Below are 18409 nucleotides of genomic sequence, written 5' to 3'. Positions count from 1 at the left end.
ACAGTTTTTTAAAAAGTCTGTAAAGTAAAAGCCCAAAGAAAAGGTCAAAAAAGTCGATTGTGGAGAGTATCTGGCAAGCAGGGAGTCTCGGGAGGGGTAGAGGCAACGAGGATGAGGAAGGCTATCGAGTTTGGATGTGCCCCTGTGCCCGTCCACCCACCATGCACCACTGAAGTTAGAAAAGTTTAGGAAGGACTGCTGCATACCGAAGTGGCTGCAAGCACAGGTTTCAGGGTCAGATTTGAATTTCATTCTAGTGTGTGAGCTAGGGCAAGTTATTTAACCTCTCTGAACCTCTATGTAACCTCTCTGAACTTTACTACAGTATATGAAGAAAATAACTCACACTCACCTTAAGAGAATTAAATGAGATAGCATATGCAAAGTATATCAACAATGGGCTGCACATATTTACAACTGCTACGGAAATAATTGCAGCTATTACCAGAGCTCTTAGTGAGGGAAGTGGCAGGTGGGAAGCAGAACTTCTGGGTAGGATCCCTGTGCCTGTCAGGCTCACAAGTGAACTTGGACAAGTCATTTCCCCTGCCATTTGTGAGATGGTGCGGGACGTGCCACAAGGACACGGCATGGTCGCTAACCAGAGATGGGAAGTGACTTAAGAGAAAGCTGGATCAATGCAGGCCATCAGAGGCATCATCTCCTCTCTTGCTCTGTGACGTTTCAGTCCTGGGAAGACGAACACCATGTCTCTGAGCAGCGCCTTCAGGGCTGTGGGCGACAACCCTGGGATCATCACCTGGAGAATAGAGGTGAGCTGGGAGGGCAGATGGACGCCTCACCACTCGGTCTGGGGCAGAGTCTGGCACCCAGGTCTGCAGATGACCGCCCTGAGTACTCCTCAGTCTGGTTTGGCAACAGTGAGGGGCAGAGACGGCATCAAAGTGCATGTTTTCCCAGCCCTGGCCCCTCCTGGGTGCAGGAAGCAGGTGGAGGAAATGCTCCTAGCCCTGCAGAGCCATGCTCCAAGCAAAAATAAGCTCGCCCTTTATCCAGCCATCTGCTCAGTGAGTCTGCACTTGCAGTAAATGCCTGGAGAGATGGGTGGGGCCCACCCTGTAGGCTCCCAGCTGCTTCAGTCAGAGAAATGGAAAATGTCCTTCACAGGCACCTGGCTCCTGCAAAGTGTGCGTGGTGGGGGGACTACTCAGATGGGCACTGCTCATCTCTTTTCCCATCTGGGCATGCCCCCTTGGGGTGACTCTCAGCTCCAGATATTTGTAGCTGGGGACCTCCCTGACCAGGGCAGCTCCACCTGCCAGATGTGGGATCCCCTCGAAGCCCGATCAGTTGCTGTTGCACAAAACCCAGAGGTGACCCCTCACCTCACTGTCCTCAATTAGGAGGGAGTCCCAGCTTCCTAGCCAGACACTCAGAGCTCACAGAGCCTCAGGTCAGTTCCGTTTTCTAAGGCTCCCAGTTTATGGAAGAGGTGACAGGTACTATAACAGTTACAAAAATTGTGGTATATTAAACATTTTTAGATTTAACACGCACTTTTTTTTTTATTGTGCTTTAAGTGAAAGTTTACAGCCCAAGTTAGTTTCTCGTACAAAAATTTATACACACATTGTTATGTGACCCTAGTTGCTCCCTCTATAATGTGACAGCACACTCCTCGTTTCCACCCCGGATTTCCCGTGTCCATTCAATCAGCTTCTGTCCCGTCTCACCTTGCCTCTGGGCAGGAGCTGCTCATTTAGTTTCATGTATCTTCTTGAACTAAGAAGTACACACTTCACAAATATCATTTTGTATCTGATAGTCCAGTCCAATCTTCGTCTGAAGAGTTGGCTTCAGGAATGGTTTTAGTTCTGGGTTAACAGTCTGGGGGCAATGTCTTCCAGGGTTCCTCAAGCCTCAGTCAGACCATTAAGTTTGGTCTTTTTACTAGAATTTGAGTTTTGCATCCCACTTCCCTCCTGTTCCATCAGGGACTCTGTTGTGTTCCCTGTCAGGGCAGTCATTGGTGGTAGCCAGCCACCATCTAGTACTTCTGGTCTCGGGCCGAAGGAGTCTCTGATTTATGTTAACATGCACATTTTGTATATAACACACACTAGTATGGCTGCAGGTTTCCTCACTTGGAAATGGTGAAGAAAATCTAAATCTGAGGCCATGCGAGTGGCCCTCCTGGGACAAGTCATACATACAGGTGACAAATCAGGGCCCCAACCCAACTGACTCCAAATATGGGACCTCAGCACGGAGCATGTTACATGCTGGCACTCACTTCCCACAGCTCTGCACGATCTCGACTTTCTTTCATGTCTTGGCCACACAGGGGTGGTCAGTGATGAGAGCTGGGGAACAGTGTTGGAGTCACTGCAGCAGCTGCTTAGAGTCAGAGCTTTTTATTGGATAGTTTATATCCAACTCTTTTCCCTGCAAAGGGCTAGAGGTGGCTCACAGGGATGCCCACAATACAGCAAGATAAGAGCAAGCAGGAAGCAGGGAGGAGGATGAGGTGAGGGGAAACCAGGACAGAGACCCTAATTCAGACCCAGGGTGATGTTGGCAGAGCTCAGCAGAAGCCAGAAGAGTGGCCACCTGAATCCTGTGACTGACCACCGCACCTTGTAAGGTCTCATCAAGCTCTCCCCATGGCTTGTGCCAAACGATGGTCGGGAGAGGAGTCTTGTGGGGGTGGGGAGGGAGGGGATACAGCCTAAACACACCTTGTCCTTCCAGAAAATGGAGCTGGCACTGATGCCTCTGAGTGCCCATGGCAACTTCTATGAGGGGGACTGCTACGTTGTCCTCTCAGTGAGTACCATCCTCCCACATCCCTGCCAGCCTCACCCCTGAGACCAGTCCTTGGGCTCCAGGGACATGGGTGCTAGTGAGGGAAGGTAATCAGGTCCTGTTATCTGTCTGTTTCCTTCATCGGTGTTGTGCTATCAAAGGCCATCCTTAGCCTGGGTTTTTGGTGCTGCCTCAGAGGGCAGGGGCAGGGCTTTAGCTGAAACTTAGCAAGCAGCCCATGAGCAGCACTTCTCCCTCCTGGGGCCCAGGCCCTAGACTAAAGTGGAGCAGAGGAAGGTCAGATCAATGCAAGGCCCATCTCTGGCCTCAAAATGCTCCTTCTAGTTGAGGAAACGATCTCCCAAATGACTGGCACAGACAGAGCCACACACAAGTATACAGATCAGCACATGCTAGCTGAGGAAGTGAAGGGCCTGTGGCTCAGGGGAGCAAAGGGAGCAGTAAGTCTTACCATCCAACTCTGACAAGATCCCTGCTGATCCCCACTTATTTTGGGGACAAAGAGCTGTCTGTCTGCTGTCCCCAAATGTGGGGAGGAATTTGGGCCGCCAGAGCTCGAGCCATATAGCAGGCCTGCACAGGGCCCAGGACAGCTGCAGAGAGGGAGAGAGGTCCTGAGCCTGTCCAGGACAGGATACAAGGCACTGTAGGTATGCTGCCATCTTCCCCCGCCAGCGGCAAATGGGGAGGTGAGCTGCCTTCGCCTTCTGACCTCATCTCTTTGGCTACATCCCAGACGCGGAGAGTGGGAAGTCTCCTTTCCCAGGACATCCACTACTGGATCGGGAAGGACTCCTCTCAGGATGAGCAGAGCTGTGCAGCCATCTACACCACCCAGCTGGACGACTATTTGGGAGGCAGCCCCGTGCAGCACCGAGAGGTCCAGGGCCATGAATCTGACACCTTCCATGGCTACTTCAAGCAGGGCATCATGTGAGTAGTTGTGCACAGAGCAAGGCCATAAATAACAATTTACTAAAGAAGAAACCCAAAGGGCCAATAGCATATAAAGAAAGTAATTGGAAAAATACAAATCAAAACAAGGCTATCACTTCAGCCTATTATTGCTGTTGTTAGGTGCCATCGAGTCAGCTCCAATTCATAGCGACCCTGTGTACAACAGAACAAAACGCTGTCTGGTCCTGCACCATTCTCACAATCATTGCTGTGTTTGAGCCCATCATTGCAGCCATTGTGTTGATCCATCTCGCTGAGGGTCTTCTGCTTTTTCACTGACCCTCTACTTTACCAAGCATCATGTCCTTTTCCAGGGACTGGTCCCTCCTGATAACATGTCCAAAGTACACGAGACAAAGTCTCGCCATCCTTGCTTCTGCCTATTAGAGTAGTCCAAATTAGAGAACTCAGTGGTGCCAAGTGTTGGCGAGGCTATAGGGAAACAAGAGTTCTCGTGCCCTGCTGGTGGCAGTGGGGGCTAGCACAGCATTGGGGATAGCGGTCTGATGCCACTTAGGCAAATCCCACCTCTGGGCATATATCTCAAAGAAACGCTCACCCAGGTCAATAAAGGAACGTGAACCAGACTGTTCATAGCAGGGTCATCAGTGGTGGCAGGAAGCTGCAGGCAACGCAGGTGTCCATCACTGGGAGACTGGATAGGAGAATACTCCATGCACACCAGAGTGCTATGCAGCAGCTGGAAGCAATGGGTTAGCTATACACATAACACATGGATAGATCTCAAAAACACAGTGCTTAGTGGGCAAAGGAAGAAACAGACAGATGTATAACAGAAGATCAATTTGTTCTAAAAAAAAGTACATGCATACAAAACAACAGGACACATTTTATCAGAATGAAATTAAAAAAGAGAGACATTAAGCACGTTAGGATGGTTGCCTAGAGCAGGGAAGGGCTGTGAGTGAGGTACGTAGACAATTAAAAAAAAAAAGACAATAGGGAAGAGGTAAATACTTAAAACAAGAGAGGGCTCCTGTAAAGAGCAATTATGATAAGGTGCCATGAACTGAGTTTAGTCTACTCAAATCTTTGCACTTGAGATTAAAAAAAAAGGGGTGGAGACAAAGGAATTCCAAAGCCCTAGAGAATTCTTCTCACAGTCTGCAATCACCTCTAACTGAGGACCTGCTGGGCCCAAGAAAAAGCCCCTATGCTCCAGCATTGCTTTCTGTATTCCCTTAAAAGAGTGGGATGCTGGGTTGGGGTGAGTGCCAGAGACTAGAGAGCAGGGGCTGGTTACACAGATACCAGCCTTAGAGCTGTGGTGTCCTTAATGCCACTGCTGCCCCCTCAGGCGCGTCTCCCCCTCAGTCACTGATATTCCGGCAGTTCCTAGAACAAAACAAGTGCTTTCGTGCCACAAGGGCTTGTAACTGAGGCTGCCTCTGCCCAGGGCACTCTTCCTGCTCATCTTAAAATCTCAGCTCAAATGTCATTTCTTCAGAGACTTCCCTGAACACCCTGTCAAACAGTCACAAGTCTACTTATGTGACAGCAGTTACACCTCGCTTATTTATTGTCCACCTCCCACACAAGCAGAGGCTGCATCTGCATGATTCACAACCATCTCTCCAGTACCTAGTACACAGCAGGGGCTCAGTAAATAACTGAATGGATGTTCCTTCAGCTACAAGAAGGGGGGTGTGGCCACAGGGATGAAGCATGTGGAGACCAACACCTACAATGTGAAACGGCTGCTACATGTGAAGGGGAAGAGAAACATCAAGGCCACGGAGGTAAGTCCTGTCCACTGTCTGTCCTGGCCCAGGCCCTCCCCACCTGGCACTTAAGAATTCCCCCCAAACAATGCCTAGCTCTCATTTGCAGGTAGAAATGAGCTGGGACAGTTTTAACCGAGGTGATGTCTTCTTGATGGACCTTGGGAAGGTCATCATCCAATGGAATGGCCCAGAGAGCAACAGTGGGGAGCGCCTGAAGGTATGGCTATTTCTAGTCTTAGCACTGTCTCCCCTTCTCAGGCCAGATTGTGGGGCTTGCACTCTCTCAGGTGCCTTTTCCTTACTCCTTCCATGCTGGCTCTTCCCCAAGATTAACACTGGACCCTGGCTTGGAGACAGGTCAAGTCTGTGAGCCTGTGACTAATCACCCTGGGTTCTCAGCATCAGAATAACTCCTACGTCTGGGGTCCAGGTTGCTCCATCCGAAGCCATCAGACATAAACGGGGCCCAGATGAGCTGAGTGGTTCTTTGGGCTCTTTTGGCAGGCTATGCTTCTGGCAAAGGATATTCGGGACAGGGAGCGAGGGGGCCGTGCTGAAATAGGAGTGATCGAGGGAGACAAGGAGGAGGACAGCCCAGAGCTGCTGAAGGTCCTTCAGGACACCCTCGGCCGACACTCCATTATCAAGCCTGCAATGCCTGATGAGATCATAGATCAGCAGCAGAAATCAAACATCCTGCTGTACCAGTGAGTAGATAAACCTGGGTGCTGGATGGAAGCTGGAATGGGAGGAAGGTGTCCCCTAGAAAACCAGGCACCTCTGCCTGGCTCTTCATATTGGGTGCAGCCACCTGGCTTTCTTCTCAGTCCTTTTCAAATGCAGCTCCCAAAAGGACCTTGGTGTTCCCCCACTCAAGGAGGCAGCTATTTTCTGTTCTTGTTAGCAACTCTTCCTGACCTCTTGGGGAGATCCTTCCTTTACTCTGGTCTACATGCTCAGGGATATGGAAAGAGCAATGTTTGAGGGAGAGAAAAGCACAAAAGTCTCCTCCAGAGTCCATCACATTCCTATCTCCAATTCAAGCCACTCCTGTTCTAAGAAGTCAAACTCTACCCAGAAACTCCACACTAAAACAAGGCAAGGAAACAGGAAAAACATCAAATTGGCTACAAGATGCTTTGTAGCACAGGCTAACCTCTTCCCTTCTCTAGTGTCTCTGACTCAGCTGGGCAGCTGGCGGTCACAGAGGTTGCCACAAGGCCTCTGGTCCAAGACTTACTGAACCATGATGTAAGTAGAGCTTGGGTAGGCTGAGCTTGGGGTGGTCAGGGCTGGCTTCAGAGGCAAACCCTGGGGAAAAGCCTTCTTCATGGTCCTGAGCAGCAGTAACCACATTTATCCCTGACTGCTTCAGGACTGCTACATCCTGGACCAAAGTGGAACCAAGATCTATGTGTGGAAAGGAAAAGGAGCCACAAAGGCTGAGAAACAGATGGCCATGTCTAAAGCCCTGGTAGGAATTACAGATGTGCAATATAGTCCAAGTAATTCTGTCGGTCACACTTCATACCTGTTCAGAGAGCCATTCTGGGTGCTTGGACATATAGTATTGTGGTTACACATGGACTTCAGACAGAAAAACTGGGATTCAAGTCTGGATTTTGCCTTTTCCAGATGAGTGATCTCAGGAAGACTACTTAACACCTGAGTCTCAGTTTCCTCACCTCTAACATGGAGATCATAATATCCATCTCCTGAATTTGTTGTGAGGTTAAATTATATTTGTAAGGTACTCAGGACAGTACCTGGCACACAGTACCTGCTGAAAAAGAGGTAGTAGGTACTACTGAAGGGGCTTTCACGTGTCAAGGTTAATGGCCCTGTCCTCAAGGAGTTTATGATATAGTTCAGACCTATGCAGGTAAACCAAACAAGATGTGCTAACAACACAATGAGCAAATTAGCGTTATGCAAAGCAAGTGGAGTGAGTGCTAAGAGAACACAGCATAGAGGACCTTGCAAAAAGTTAATAATAACCATAATTATAACATGCTAATGAAGAATACCAAAACACTCCACTCAATTCTTTCCTTGAGGCAGATAGCTGGATCCCTAGGCAGCAGTGATTCAAAATTTGATTCTGAGTCCCAGAGGGGAACGAACCTACCAACTGGCTTCAAATGGGGGGATCCCCCAAAAGCAAAGAACCCAGTGCATGCTCCAACTGACCCACCTATCTGGGGCGGGGGGGTGGGGCGGTCTTCAGAGCTTCATCAAGATGAAGGGCTACCCCAGCAGCACCAACATAGAAACTGTAAACGATGGTGCCGAGTCGGCCATGTTCAAGCAGCTGTTCCAGAAGTGGTCAGTGAAGGACCAGACCGCAGGCCTGGGGAAAACGTTCAGCACTGGGAAAATCGGTGAGACTGCCCTCCAGATCATCCGCTCACTGCCAGAAATCTCTAGGTAGCAATGCTTCTCACTCACTTGGCTTTTCTCAACCCCTTTCCTGCAGCTAAAGTTGTCCAGGAGAAGTTTGATGTGACTGTACTGCACAGCAAGCCAGAGGTGGCTGCCCAGGAAAGAATGGTTGATGACGGCAATGGGAAAGCTGAGGTAAGCCAATGATTCAAATCTCCGGGCAGGCAGCCCCGGCACACTCGACGGTCCTTGCTATAGAGGAGGCAGCAGGTGGTTCTGTGTCTGCTTTGCTTTCCTTTTCACCTCTGGTGCCTGGTCATATTCTCCAGGGGTCTTACAAGTCTGCAGTCCTCCCACAATTCTTCAGGAAGGCGAAAGGCAGATAGCCAAATGTGCTATCGGTAACTCACCTGGCAGCTATATTCAAATCATCTCTCAGTTAGCAAAGACAGAGCCTCGATGGGGGTGCACCTGGCCAAGCTGCAGGGATGATCCAGTTCCTCCTGGGATTCAAATCATGCAAATGTGTTGCGCCCTCACCACTGCGAAAGAAGAGCCGGAGGGCAGGGTTCTTCAGGTGGATGTTAGTGCCTCACCACCTGGATTCTCTGTTGATATGGCTCAGTCCCTTCAGGTAGCTATCTCTCCTAACAGGACCCTCATTTTTGAGGAACTGTGTCTCCTTCTACACCCAGGTCTGGAGAATTGAAAACCTGGAGTTGGTCCCCGTGGAGCATCAGTGGTATGGCTTCTTTTATGGGGGAGACTGCTATCTGATTCTCTACACATACAAGGTGAATGGGAAGCCACATTATATCCTGTACATCTGGCAGGTAGGCCTGAGGTGTTAGACCCTGATACTCCTCCAGCCGCTGAGCTGGGGTGGAGGTAGAGAGGCTGATCACTCTCCTCTCACTCTGCAGGGCCGCCATGCCTCCCAGGATGAGCTGGCAGCCTCCGCATACCAGGCAGTGGAGGTGGATCAGCAGTTTGATGGGGCCCCCGTGCAGGTTCGGGTCACCATGGGAAAGGAGCCACGCCACTTCATGGCCATCTTCAAAGGGAAGCTGGTCATCTTTGAGGTGAGGACCTCCAGATAAAATTACCTTTAGCAGGAATGTTCAGAAATAATGGGCCAGCAGGGGGCTACAGTAGAGGAGAGGAGCGGTGAGAAGGAGGGGTTGTGTAGACACACACTTAAGCGAATCCCAACTGCCTAGAGCTTCAAGTCTAAACCACTGCCTAATGTTCTGGGTCTTTCATAATCTGACTATATGACCTGTGCAGGTGTATTTCTCTCAACTCCCTAACACTCCAGACAGGTAAGTCTCCTCATTAGACCTACATGTGCCTTACCCACCTCCTCTCCTCCCCACCAGAATGTGCCCTCTGTTCTCCAATTCTACCCAACTCAAGCCTCACTTCTCCCATGAACTCCTGGCTAAAACACTACAAAGCAGTTGATGAAGTCATGTCCTTAACATCACACAACCCTGAGGTCAAATCTTAGCCCTGTCATTTATAAGCTAGGTTTCTGTGCCTTTTTCCTCATCTATTCTGTGGGATAATAATACCTACTTCACAGGGTTATTATGAGGAGCAATGACTTGATGTCAGTAAATTACCAATCACAGAACCTGGCATATAATAAAGTTCTCAGAATGAAAAATAAAATTACTGGTACCATAACTCAGCTCACCCTGGTCTCTCCATTAGCCTAGAAGCTCCTTGAGGGCAGAGAAGGCATCAAATAACATCACAGTCTCCACAAAAGGCAAGCCAGCATTCTTCTCACATGGTGTTCCTAAGATCCAGACACTGCTTTTCTTTTTTTCTCTAGGGTGGGACTTCCCGGAAGGGAAATAACGAGCCTGACCCTCCGATAAGGCTCTTCCAGATTCAAGGAAATGACAAATCTAACACCAAAGCAGTGGAGGTTCCAGCCTTCGCCTCCTCCCTAAACTCCAATGATGTGTTTCTGCTGCGCACCCAGGCACAGCACTACCTGTGGTACGGCAAGGTAGGAAGGCTGGGCCCAGTGGTTCGATCAGCCCCTGAAAGCCCAGCCCTGAGCCCAGCTCAAGTCAACAAGGTCAAAGGGACTAAAGAGTAGGCTGGAGCAGTTCTCACAAGAGGAGGCTTTTCCCTAAAGATTCTTCAAGGGGATCACCAATATTCCCCACAATTAAGCTTCTGTTATTCTACTCTGTCCTATAGGGTCGCTATGAGTCGGAATCGACTCGAGGGCACTGGGTTTTTTAAGCTTCTGCTGAGAAACTCACTAACAGCAAGAGGTACCCCACAAACTTCTACGGGGATGAAGGCGAAATAAGACAATCTTTCCACACCGGTTTGGTGGATTGTAGCAGGACACTAAAACACAACAAAAACACTGTGCTTTTGTCAATTCAGATTTGTATCTGCATATGTACTAAAAAAACACTCAAATTGTTTTACAAAAGAGACTTGAACCTAAAAAGATACTCAACAATATTAGTCATTAGGGAAACGCAAATTAAAGCCACATGAGATGCCACTGCACACCTACTAGAATGGCTAAAAAAAAACAATATCAAGTGCCAACAAGGACTGGAGACAGGCACTCTCACATGTTGCTGGTGGGAATGCAAAACGATACATTGTCTTTGGAAAACAGTTGGACAGTTTCTTAAAAAGTTAAACATACACATATGATTTAGCAGTCCCACTCCTGGGTATTTACCCAAATGAAGCAGAAAATTGTTTTCACACAAAAACCTGTATACGAATGTTTATAGCAGCTTTATTCATAATTGTCAAAAAATTGGAAACAACTCAATCAGAGAAAGAGTAAACGGAGGTACATCTACACAATGGAATACTACTCAGTGATAAGAAAGGAAGAGTCACTGATGCACACAAGGTAGATGAATTTCAAATGCAATGCTAAGCGAAAGAAGCTAGACTCAAAGGCTACGTACCGTACCGTATGATTCCATTTATGTCGCATTCTGGAAAAGGCAAAACTATAGTGATAGAGAATGGATCGGTGGATACAGGTTAAGAGGAGGGGGAAGGAGGAAGGTTTGACTTCAAAGGTTTAGCACAAGGGGGCCTAGGGTGGGCAGTGAGGAAAATGTTCTAGATCTTGATGGTGGTATTGATAACACGATTCTATGCATTTTAAAAAACTCATAGAACTGTACACTAAAAGAGTGAATTTTACTATTTGTAATTTAGAAAAATAAACTTTTTTTTTTTTCCTCTAAAAAGAAGAGAATCAAAAGTAGGCATTAGAATTCCACTGAAAAAAGGTGCTTTGTCAACTGAGGGTTTTAGAGTCTGGTGCGGCTCCTTGCCACACTTTTTCTTCCCTCTTCAGAGCACTGAAGAACAAACCTGTCTCACTGTCTGAGGTACTGTGGTTTGGTAGCTGGACCCCAGCCACAGAGCTATGCGTTTTAGAAGCTTCTAGTTCCACATCAATGTGCCCATGTGAGACTAACCATCTGTGCTCTCCACACCCACTCGCAGGGGTCTAGCGGGGATGAGCGGGCAATGGCTAAGGAGCTGGCTGGGCTTCTCTGCGATGGCACCGAGGACACTGTGGCTGAGGGCCAGGAGCCAGCAGAGTTCTGGGACATACTGGGAGGGAAAGCTCCCTATGCCAATGACAAAAGGTATGGGAACACAGCATCCCCTGCCTCTTGGCTCCCCCTGCCTCCCAGGCTAGAGAACAGCACGAATTCTAAGGCCCCTTTCAGTTTTAAAAACAATTTCTAAGAAGCTCAGTTCCTCTAAATGAGCTGTATTGCAGACTACAGAAGGAAATCCTAGATGTCCAGCCCCGTCTCTTTGAATGTTCCAATAAGACTGGCCGGTTCATTGTCACTGAGATCACAGACTTCACCCAGGACGACCTGAACCCTGGTGATGTGATGCTCCTGGATACCTGGGATCAGGTAAGACACATCCAGAGAACTCGGAACAAATGACATAATTTAGGTTATTTTTGTATAATATCTCACCCTAGAATAAACACCAGGGTAGCACTGGACCATTCACAGTCACATCTGTCTATAGTGACCAAAGGAAGAGCCTACCTTTTTCCAGGGTTGGAAAGAATAGAATGTTGTTTAAAACTCTCAGCTTGCTTTGGGAAAAGCAGACCATCCTATATTATCATGCACTCTGTTCTCTTAGGATCAATAGCAGCAGATTCCAAGTCTAAAGACACAACCTTTTATGGAACAATGGGGTGTGAAAGGTATATTTTCAAGGCAACCTCTTCTCTACACCCCATTTTCTTCAGTTTGGCTCAGCAAACTCTGCGCTTCCTCTGAGCTAGGCCTGGGCTAGGTGTGGTGTCACCAAGGTGAAGGGCCTGCCCTGAGGGTTAACAGGCTAATGGGGGAAACCAGACATAGAAACATCATTTTACTATGATGGAAGTAAGCACAAGGTACCATAGGATGGGAACACAAATTAGGGGCACTCGACATAGTTTAGAAGACCTGGTGGTACAGTGGTTAAGAGCTACGGCTGCTAACCAAAAATGCTGGCAGTTCAAATCCACCAGCTGCTCCTTGGAAACTCTATAGGGTGGTTCTACTTCTGTCCTATAGGGTCGCTATGAGTTGGAACTGACTTGACAGCAACGGGTTTGGTTTGATTTTTGGTTAACATAGCTTAGAGACTGAGGGAAGACTTCCCAGAGGGGACAGTTCCTAAGCTGAACCTCAAAGGATGAGTAGGCATTCACAAGGCAATGAAGAGTGGAGAAGACATTCCAGGTAGAGGAACAGCACAACTGAAAAAGCAAGGCATGAAAGATTATAGTATAAAGGACACAATAAGAAATATTATCAGAACATCAAATAGACTTAAGGAGCATCCTAGAGATGAAGCTGATGAAGTAGGTATGAGCCTTACCAACCCTGTCAGGAAGTTTGAAATTTATCCTGAAAATTCACTAAAATTAAAGCAGGGGAGCAACAGGATCAGCGTGTGCTTTAGGTAGATCATTCTAGTAATTGTAGAAGGAGGGGTGGAGGGGAGGGAAAAAAAAGACCACATAGTGGGAGGCCGGGCAGTAGACTATTATAATAGTTCAGCAAGACCTGCTGAGGGCCTGCATCAGGGCAATGGAGTGGGGACAGAGGGACCATGACAGAGTTGACAAATGCATAGGAGGGAAGGTCGGCTGGCCTCCGTGACTGACTGGATGTAGGGGGCATCTAGGATGACTCCCAGGTTTCTGCCTTAGTTGATTAGATGGATGCCACTCACCAAGAGAGGAGGCTCAGACATGAGTTTAGAAAGGAAGAGTGTTATATTTGAGATGCTTAGAGATAGCCAAAAGGAGGTATTTTGCACCCGGATTCAGTAAGCTAAAGTTCAGAAGGGAATTCAGGACTAGAGATATAGATTTGGGAGATACACATGGGTGGCAATTAAAATCACAAATATCAAGCTGATTCTGGGAAAATCTTTCTCTCTGCTGAGCCAATTGGGCTGGGAAAGTTTTCTAAGGCTGTTAATTGCTGAAGGGGAAAGACAGGGCAGTGTGTATGAACTGGTACTTAAATTCTTGGTACGAACACATTAAAAAATATTAACTCCCTACCATAACAGGTGTTCTTGTGGATTGGGGCTGAGGCGAATGCCACAGAGAAGGAGAGAGCCCTCACTATGGCCCAGGAATACCTGCATACCCACCCCAGTGGCCGAGATACCGACACACCAATCCTGATCATTAAACAGGGGTTTGAGCCTCCAACCTTCACAGGCTGGTTCCTGGCCTGGGACCCTCACATTTGGAGTGTAAGAACAAGAAGAATGGAGAAGACATTCTTACCACCAGGGAACTCAGAACTAAGAGCTCAGTGGGAAGGCAGGGCCCTGACTCAAGGGCTGAGTAAAACCAGTACCCCGTTTCCTCCACGCTCACTCCACCCTCCGTTTTACTTTCTTCTCATTCACACCCACCATGGTAGTAAGTCCAGTTGGAGAATTCATAGCTCGTCTCAAGAATAAGCAGTGTATATGAGTAACAGTTTATAAAGTGCGTGCAAACACATTATCTTTTGATCTTTACAACCATTGGTAAGATAGCCAGGGCAAGTATTATGCTTCCCATTTTATGGACAAGAAAGCTAAGCAGGTAAGTTTTTGTCTAAAGGCAGTTAGCTCATAGACACAGGATTTTTGACTCTTAGTCAACTGCTTTCTCAAGTCTTGCTTGGAGAAGTGAGCGGACCCATTAAAGAATGCAGTGCATGTTTCAGCACCTTCCAATCCTCCATGGCCCCAGAAGTGGGGAGTTGTCATCTTTGCTTATTTCTGACTTGTCTTCTGATTCCCTGGCTTTTTTTTTTTTTTTTCTGCTTCTCCTGAGGACACCTTATTCTGTTTTCTATCTCTTCTCAGGCAGGAAAATCATATGAACAGTTAAAAGAAGAGCTGGGAGACGCTGCTGCTATCATAAGAATCACTGCTGTGAGTTTGTGTTATGGATTTAATTATGTTCCCCCCAAAATATGTGTTGTAAATCCTAACCTTTATGCCCGTAGTTATAATCCCATTTGGGAATGGGTTGCCTTTGTCATGTTAATGAGGCAGGATTAGTGTAGGGTGTATCTTGAGTCAATCTTTTTTGAGATATAAAAGAGATTAAACAAGCAAACAGAGTAGAGATAAGGGAAAAGAGATGCCAAGCCATGAGAAGATTGCCCAGAAGCAGAAGCTAAAAGACACAAGGACATTCCTCCAGAGCCAACAGAGAGAAAGCTTTCCCCTAGAGTCAGCACCCTGAATTCGGACCTCTAGCCTCCTAACCTGTGAGAAAATAAATTTCTGTCTGCTAAAGCCACGCATTTGTGGTATTTTTGTTAAAGCAGCTCTAGATAACTAAGACAGTTGGGTTTGCTCTTAGAGAAGCAAGTCACACAGGCAACCAGAGCCAATGACAGACAGCAATGTCACAGATGCTACATGGGCAAAACCCTGTTGTGTCTCTCTTAGTATTACTCTAGCTGTCTATTTTGATATAAAGATTTTTTTTTAATCAACAGAAAAGCAGGTCTCAGAGCCAAGTTCCTTATTTTACTACCTTCCAGGATTTAAAACAGACTTGCTGTTCAAAAAAAAAAAAAAAAAACCAAAAACTAATTTTATTATTCAACTTTCTCTGCCATTCAGGAAAGATTAAATTTACTGGCAATATTTTTCAGAAATAATAAGCTTCTAACCCAAGTGACAGTTGTATCAGTGTCTGACAGTGAAGTCCACGGAAATGTAGGTCATCTCCCTCTATTTTAATGGCTAAGGGAAGCAGAGACTCTGCCAGGAACCTTACAGCTCTTTAACATCAGGGTGCGTGCATGGCACCAGGTGTTTAAACCATCTGGCAAACTTATCCTTTGTGCTCTACATACTCAGATTCCAACGCTAATGGTGATTAGCGTCTTTATTTAAAAGTATGACTGGAGTTAAAGGCTGGGAATGTAGGGCCTAAGTAAAGGTGCCAAGGAATGGTACGTGATCCCAATATTTCAATGAGATTTGAACGCAGCACTTATGCCAAACTGGCTATATATCTATACTACCCAAGGAGCTGTTAAAAAAAAAAAAAAATCCCTGGACCTACCTTAGTAAATCAGCATTCCTGAGAAGGGCCTCCAAAATCTGAATTTTTTTAGATTCTCAGATGATTCTAACAGGCAACCAAGTTTGCAGTCCATTGTTCTGAAAGTTGATCACAAAGGGTGAGGTAGTATAAGCCAAATGTTATGTGTCATACACAGAGAACCGTGATTCCATAAACACTGAACAGTCTTTTTTGCTGTGTCTACATTCTTGTCTCATCTTACCTAGGACATGAGGAACGTGACCCTCCCCCTGAATTCTGATGACAGCGAGCCCAAATATTACCCTGTAGAAGTTCTGTTGAGAAGTAAGAACCTGGAGCTGCCTGAGGATGTGAACCCTGCCAAAAAGGAGGTGAGTGATTGAAGGCACTGTGTCTGATGCCAAGTGGAGCTCTCGGTGAGTGAAGCACCCATCTCAGTAAACGGCCTACCACAGCTCTGGCACATTGGAGGTCCTCAGCAAACATTTGAGCTACCCAGTAGCTCAAGCCAAAAATCCAGGGCTCATTCTTTTTTTTTTTTTTCCCCAAGGGCTTATTCTTGATTCTCACCTCCCACATCTATCTATTAGTCTGTATTCACTCCTCCCCACCTGTCCGCTGCCAGCCTAGTCCAAGTCATATGGAAGACTGCAATAGTCCCCCAACTGGGTTCTACCCTGTCCCTAGAATCCATTCCCCACATAACGGCCAAAGAGATCCTTTAGAAGAGATGACACCCTTCGGCTTAAAACACCTCTATGTCTTCCACTTAGAATAAAATCCAGTCCTTTTGCCATACAGTCTGGCCCCCCTCCTCACCCCTCTGATTTTTCATCTCATTGATCACTACCTTCTTTACTTACTACTCTTCAGCCAGTGGTTGCTTTTCTGTGCCTCGAACACGCTCATTCCAGCCTCTGAGCCTTTACACTTACCTTTGCTGCTGCCTGAAAAACATTCTTCCCCGTCATCACAGAGCCAGCTCCTCCTTGTCATTTAGGTTCAGCTCCAATGTCACCTCCCCAGGGAGACCTTCCTTGACCACATGTCTAACACTGCCCCCTCCAGTCCCCTTATACTGGTTCATTGTCTGTCTTCCCCACTAGTAAAATGCTTAAGAGCAAAGATCTTTTCTGTCTTGTTCACCAGGACATTCTCAGCTTTTTAGCGCCTAAAATGGTGCTTGGCAAATAGTGGAAGTAGGCATTAAGTTTTCACTGAACGAATAGATTCATGATACTGATTTTCCCCTTGAGTGACTTGATTTGGGAAGGGTCTCTGGATTTTCCACAATGTCTTATCTAACCAACTGTTAAGTATCTGGACTACAACTTTCTTGAAAGAAGCCATATCTTAATCGTTACTTGAATACAAAATATATCAATAAATAAATGTTAGGAGAGTTTTATTCTCCCAACAAGACCCACCTGATCTTACATTTGAAAATTTCTGGGCAAAAATGGTAGTTAAGGGCATAAAGCCATTCCAACAAAATCTAATATCTATAATCCATATACAATATATAGCCATCTATTGTCCTTCTGGGTTGTTTTTGTTATCCTTCTGGCAAGAAACTGGTGCCAGCTGGGACTGTGAGAACACTAAATCCAGTCAGTTTCTTCCACAGGCCAAAATGGGACTCCACTCACAACTACCATAGCTTCCACCAGACTCAGTCCAGCACAACTAGATGGTGACCAGCTCAGACAGGGATCACAATAAAGGGTCCTGGACAGAGCTGGAGAAAAATGTAGAACAAAATTCTAACTCACAAAAAAAAAAAAAAAGACTAGACTTACTGACCTGACAGAGATTGGAGAAACCCCAAGAGTATGGCTCCCGGACACCCTTTTAGCTCAGTAATGAAGTCACTCCTGAGGTTCACCCTTCAGCCAAAGATTACAAAGGCCCATGAAGCAAAACGAGACTAAAGGGGCACACAAGCCCAAGGGCAAGGGCGACGAGGCAGGAGACAGGAAAGCTGGTAATATGGAACCGAAGGTCAAGAAGGGAGAGTGTTGATGTCATGAGGTTGGTAACCACTGTCACAAAACCATATGTGTACTAATTGTTTAATGAGAAGCTAGTTTATTCTGTAAACCTTCATCTAAATCTAAACTACAATATAAAAAACAAAAAAAAGGAACTCCACAACATGAAGACTTCTCCAATGAATAAGTCTAGTACAGAGTTTCTGAAAAATGCATTCTGCTCTAGGATCACTCTAGGACTCCTTCCACCACCCCCCAACTCCACTGGCACTAATATGTGCCATGTCTTCCCTCTAACCAGAAACTTTGTTTTCTCTCTTAGAATTACCTCTCTGAACAGGATTTTGTTTCTGTGTTTGGCATCACAAGAGGGCAATTTGCTGCTCTACCTGGCTGGAAACAGCTCCAACTGAAGAAAGAAAAGGGGCTTTTCTAAGGCAGGAAAAAGCACGTGCCCACTGCAAGACCACAGTAGAAGGCAGATAGTGCCAATATCCCGGAAAAACTTATCTACCAATTTTTGCCTAACATTCAGCTACTTAATATAGATACAACAGGGTCTGCAAATCATAGCATATGCTCCATTTTTTCTCATCCTTGCATTCCTTAGTTGTTTCATACCTAAAATGTTAACCACCCAATTTTGGGGTTTTGTGGCCTTCTGTCTAAAAGCCTCAGTACTAACAATGCATGAATCTCTAACAGTCAAAAGTAAGATAACAAAAATATTAAGCATAAAACATTTAATATTGGTGCCAGGATCTAAGTTTGTTTTAATTTTAAGACAGGCATTTCCAAAACCTATTTAGCCAACAAGTCATTGAAGTTATTTGCAAATACACCCCAAAGTCAAAATCCCAATGCCCAGATCTGTATGTGCCAGAGCATCTTTAACTTTTCAAATAAAGATACCTGTACAAGCAAATGGATCTCTTTTC

At 46.4% G+C, this 18409-nt stretch overlaps 1 protein-coding gene across 1 annotated transcript; it reads left to right on the top strand.

Moving 5' to 3' along the window:
* The first annotated feature begins 565 nt into the window (after positions 1-565).
* Positions 566-18103, top strand: AVIL (advillin). Its single transcript, XM_049883730.1, has 19 exons — positions 566-773; positions 2713-2787; positions 3524-3720; positions 5396-5504; positions 5596-5706; positions 5994-6196; positions 6662-6740; positions 6865-6963; positions 7717-7870; positions 7966-8066; positions 8567-8704; positions 8795-8953; positions 9712-9891; positions 11385-11530; positions 11668-11812; positions 13485-13673; positions 14280-14348; positions 15726-15851; positions 17794-18103. Exons 1-19 carry the CDS (start codon positions 708-710, stop codon positions 17905-17907), a joined length of 2460 nt encoding a protein of 819 aa, XP_049739687.1. The 5' UTR covers positions 566-707; the 3' UTR covers positions 17908-18103.
* Positions 18104-18409: the final 306 nt, after the last annotated feature.

This window comes from Elephas maximus, chromosome 4, assembly GCF_024166365.1.
Source record: "Elephas maximus indicus isolate mEleMax1 chromosome 4, mEleMax1 primary haplotype, whole genome shotgun sequence".
NCBI classification, from domain to species: domain Eukaryota; kingdom Metazoa; phylum Chordata; class Mammalia; order Proboscidea; family Elephantidae; genus Elephas; species Elephas maximus.
The sequence above is the reverse complement of the archived record's forward strand: the minus strand, read 5'-3'. Positions and strand labels throughout refer to the sequence as shown.

Excerpts from the sequence above, each read along its gene's own strand:
- AVIL (XM_049883730.1), top strand. The coding sequence starts at position 708 with ATGTCTCTGAGCAGCGCCTTCAGGGCTGTGGGCGACAACCCTGGGATC. Across the intron at positions 5,505-5,595 it reads GAAACATCAAGGCCACGGAG|GTAGAAATGAGCTGGGACAG; the intron begins GTAAGTCCTGTC and ends TCTCATTTGCAG. Across the intron at positions 11,531-11,667 it reads CCCTATGCCAATGACAAAAG|ACTACAGAAGGAAATCCTAG; the intron begins GTATGGGAACAC and ends GCTGTATTGCAG.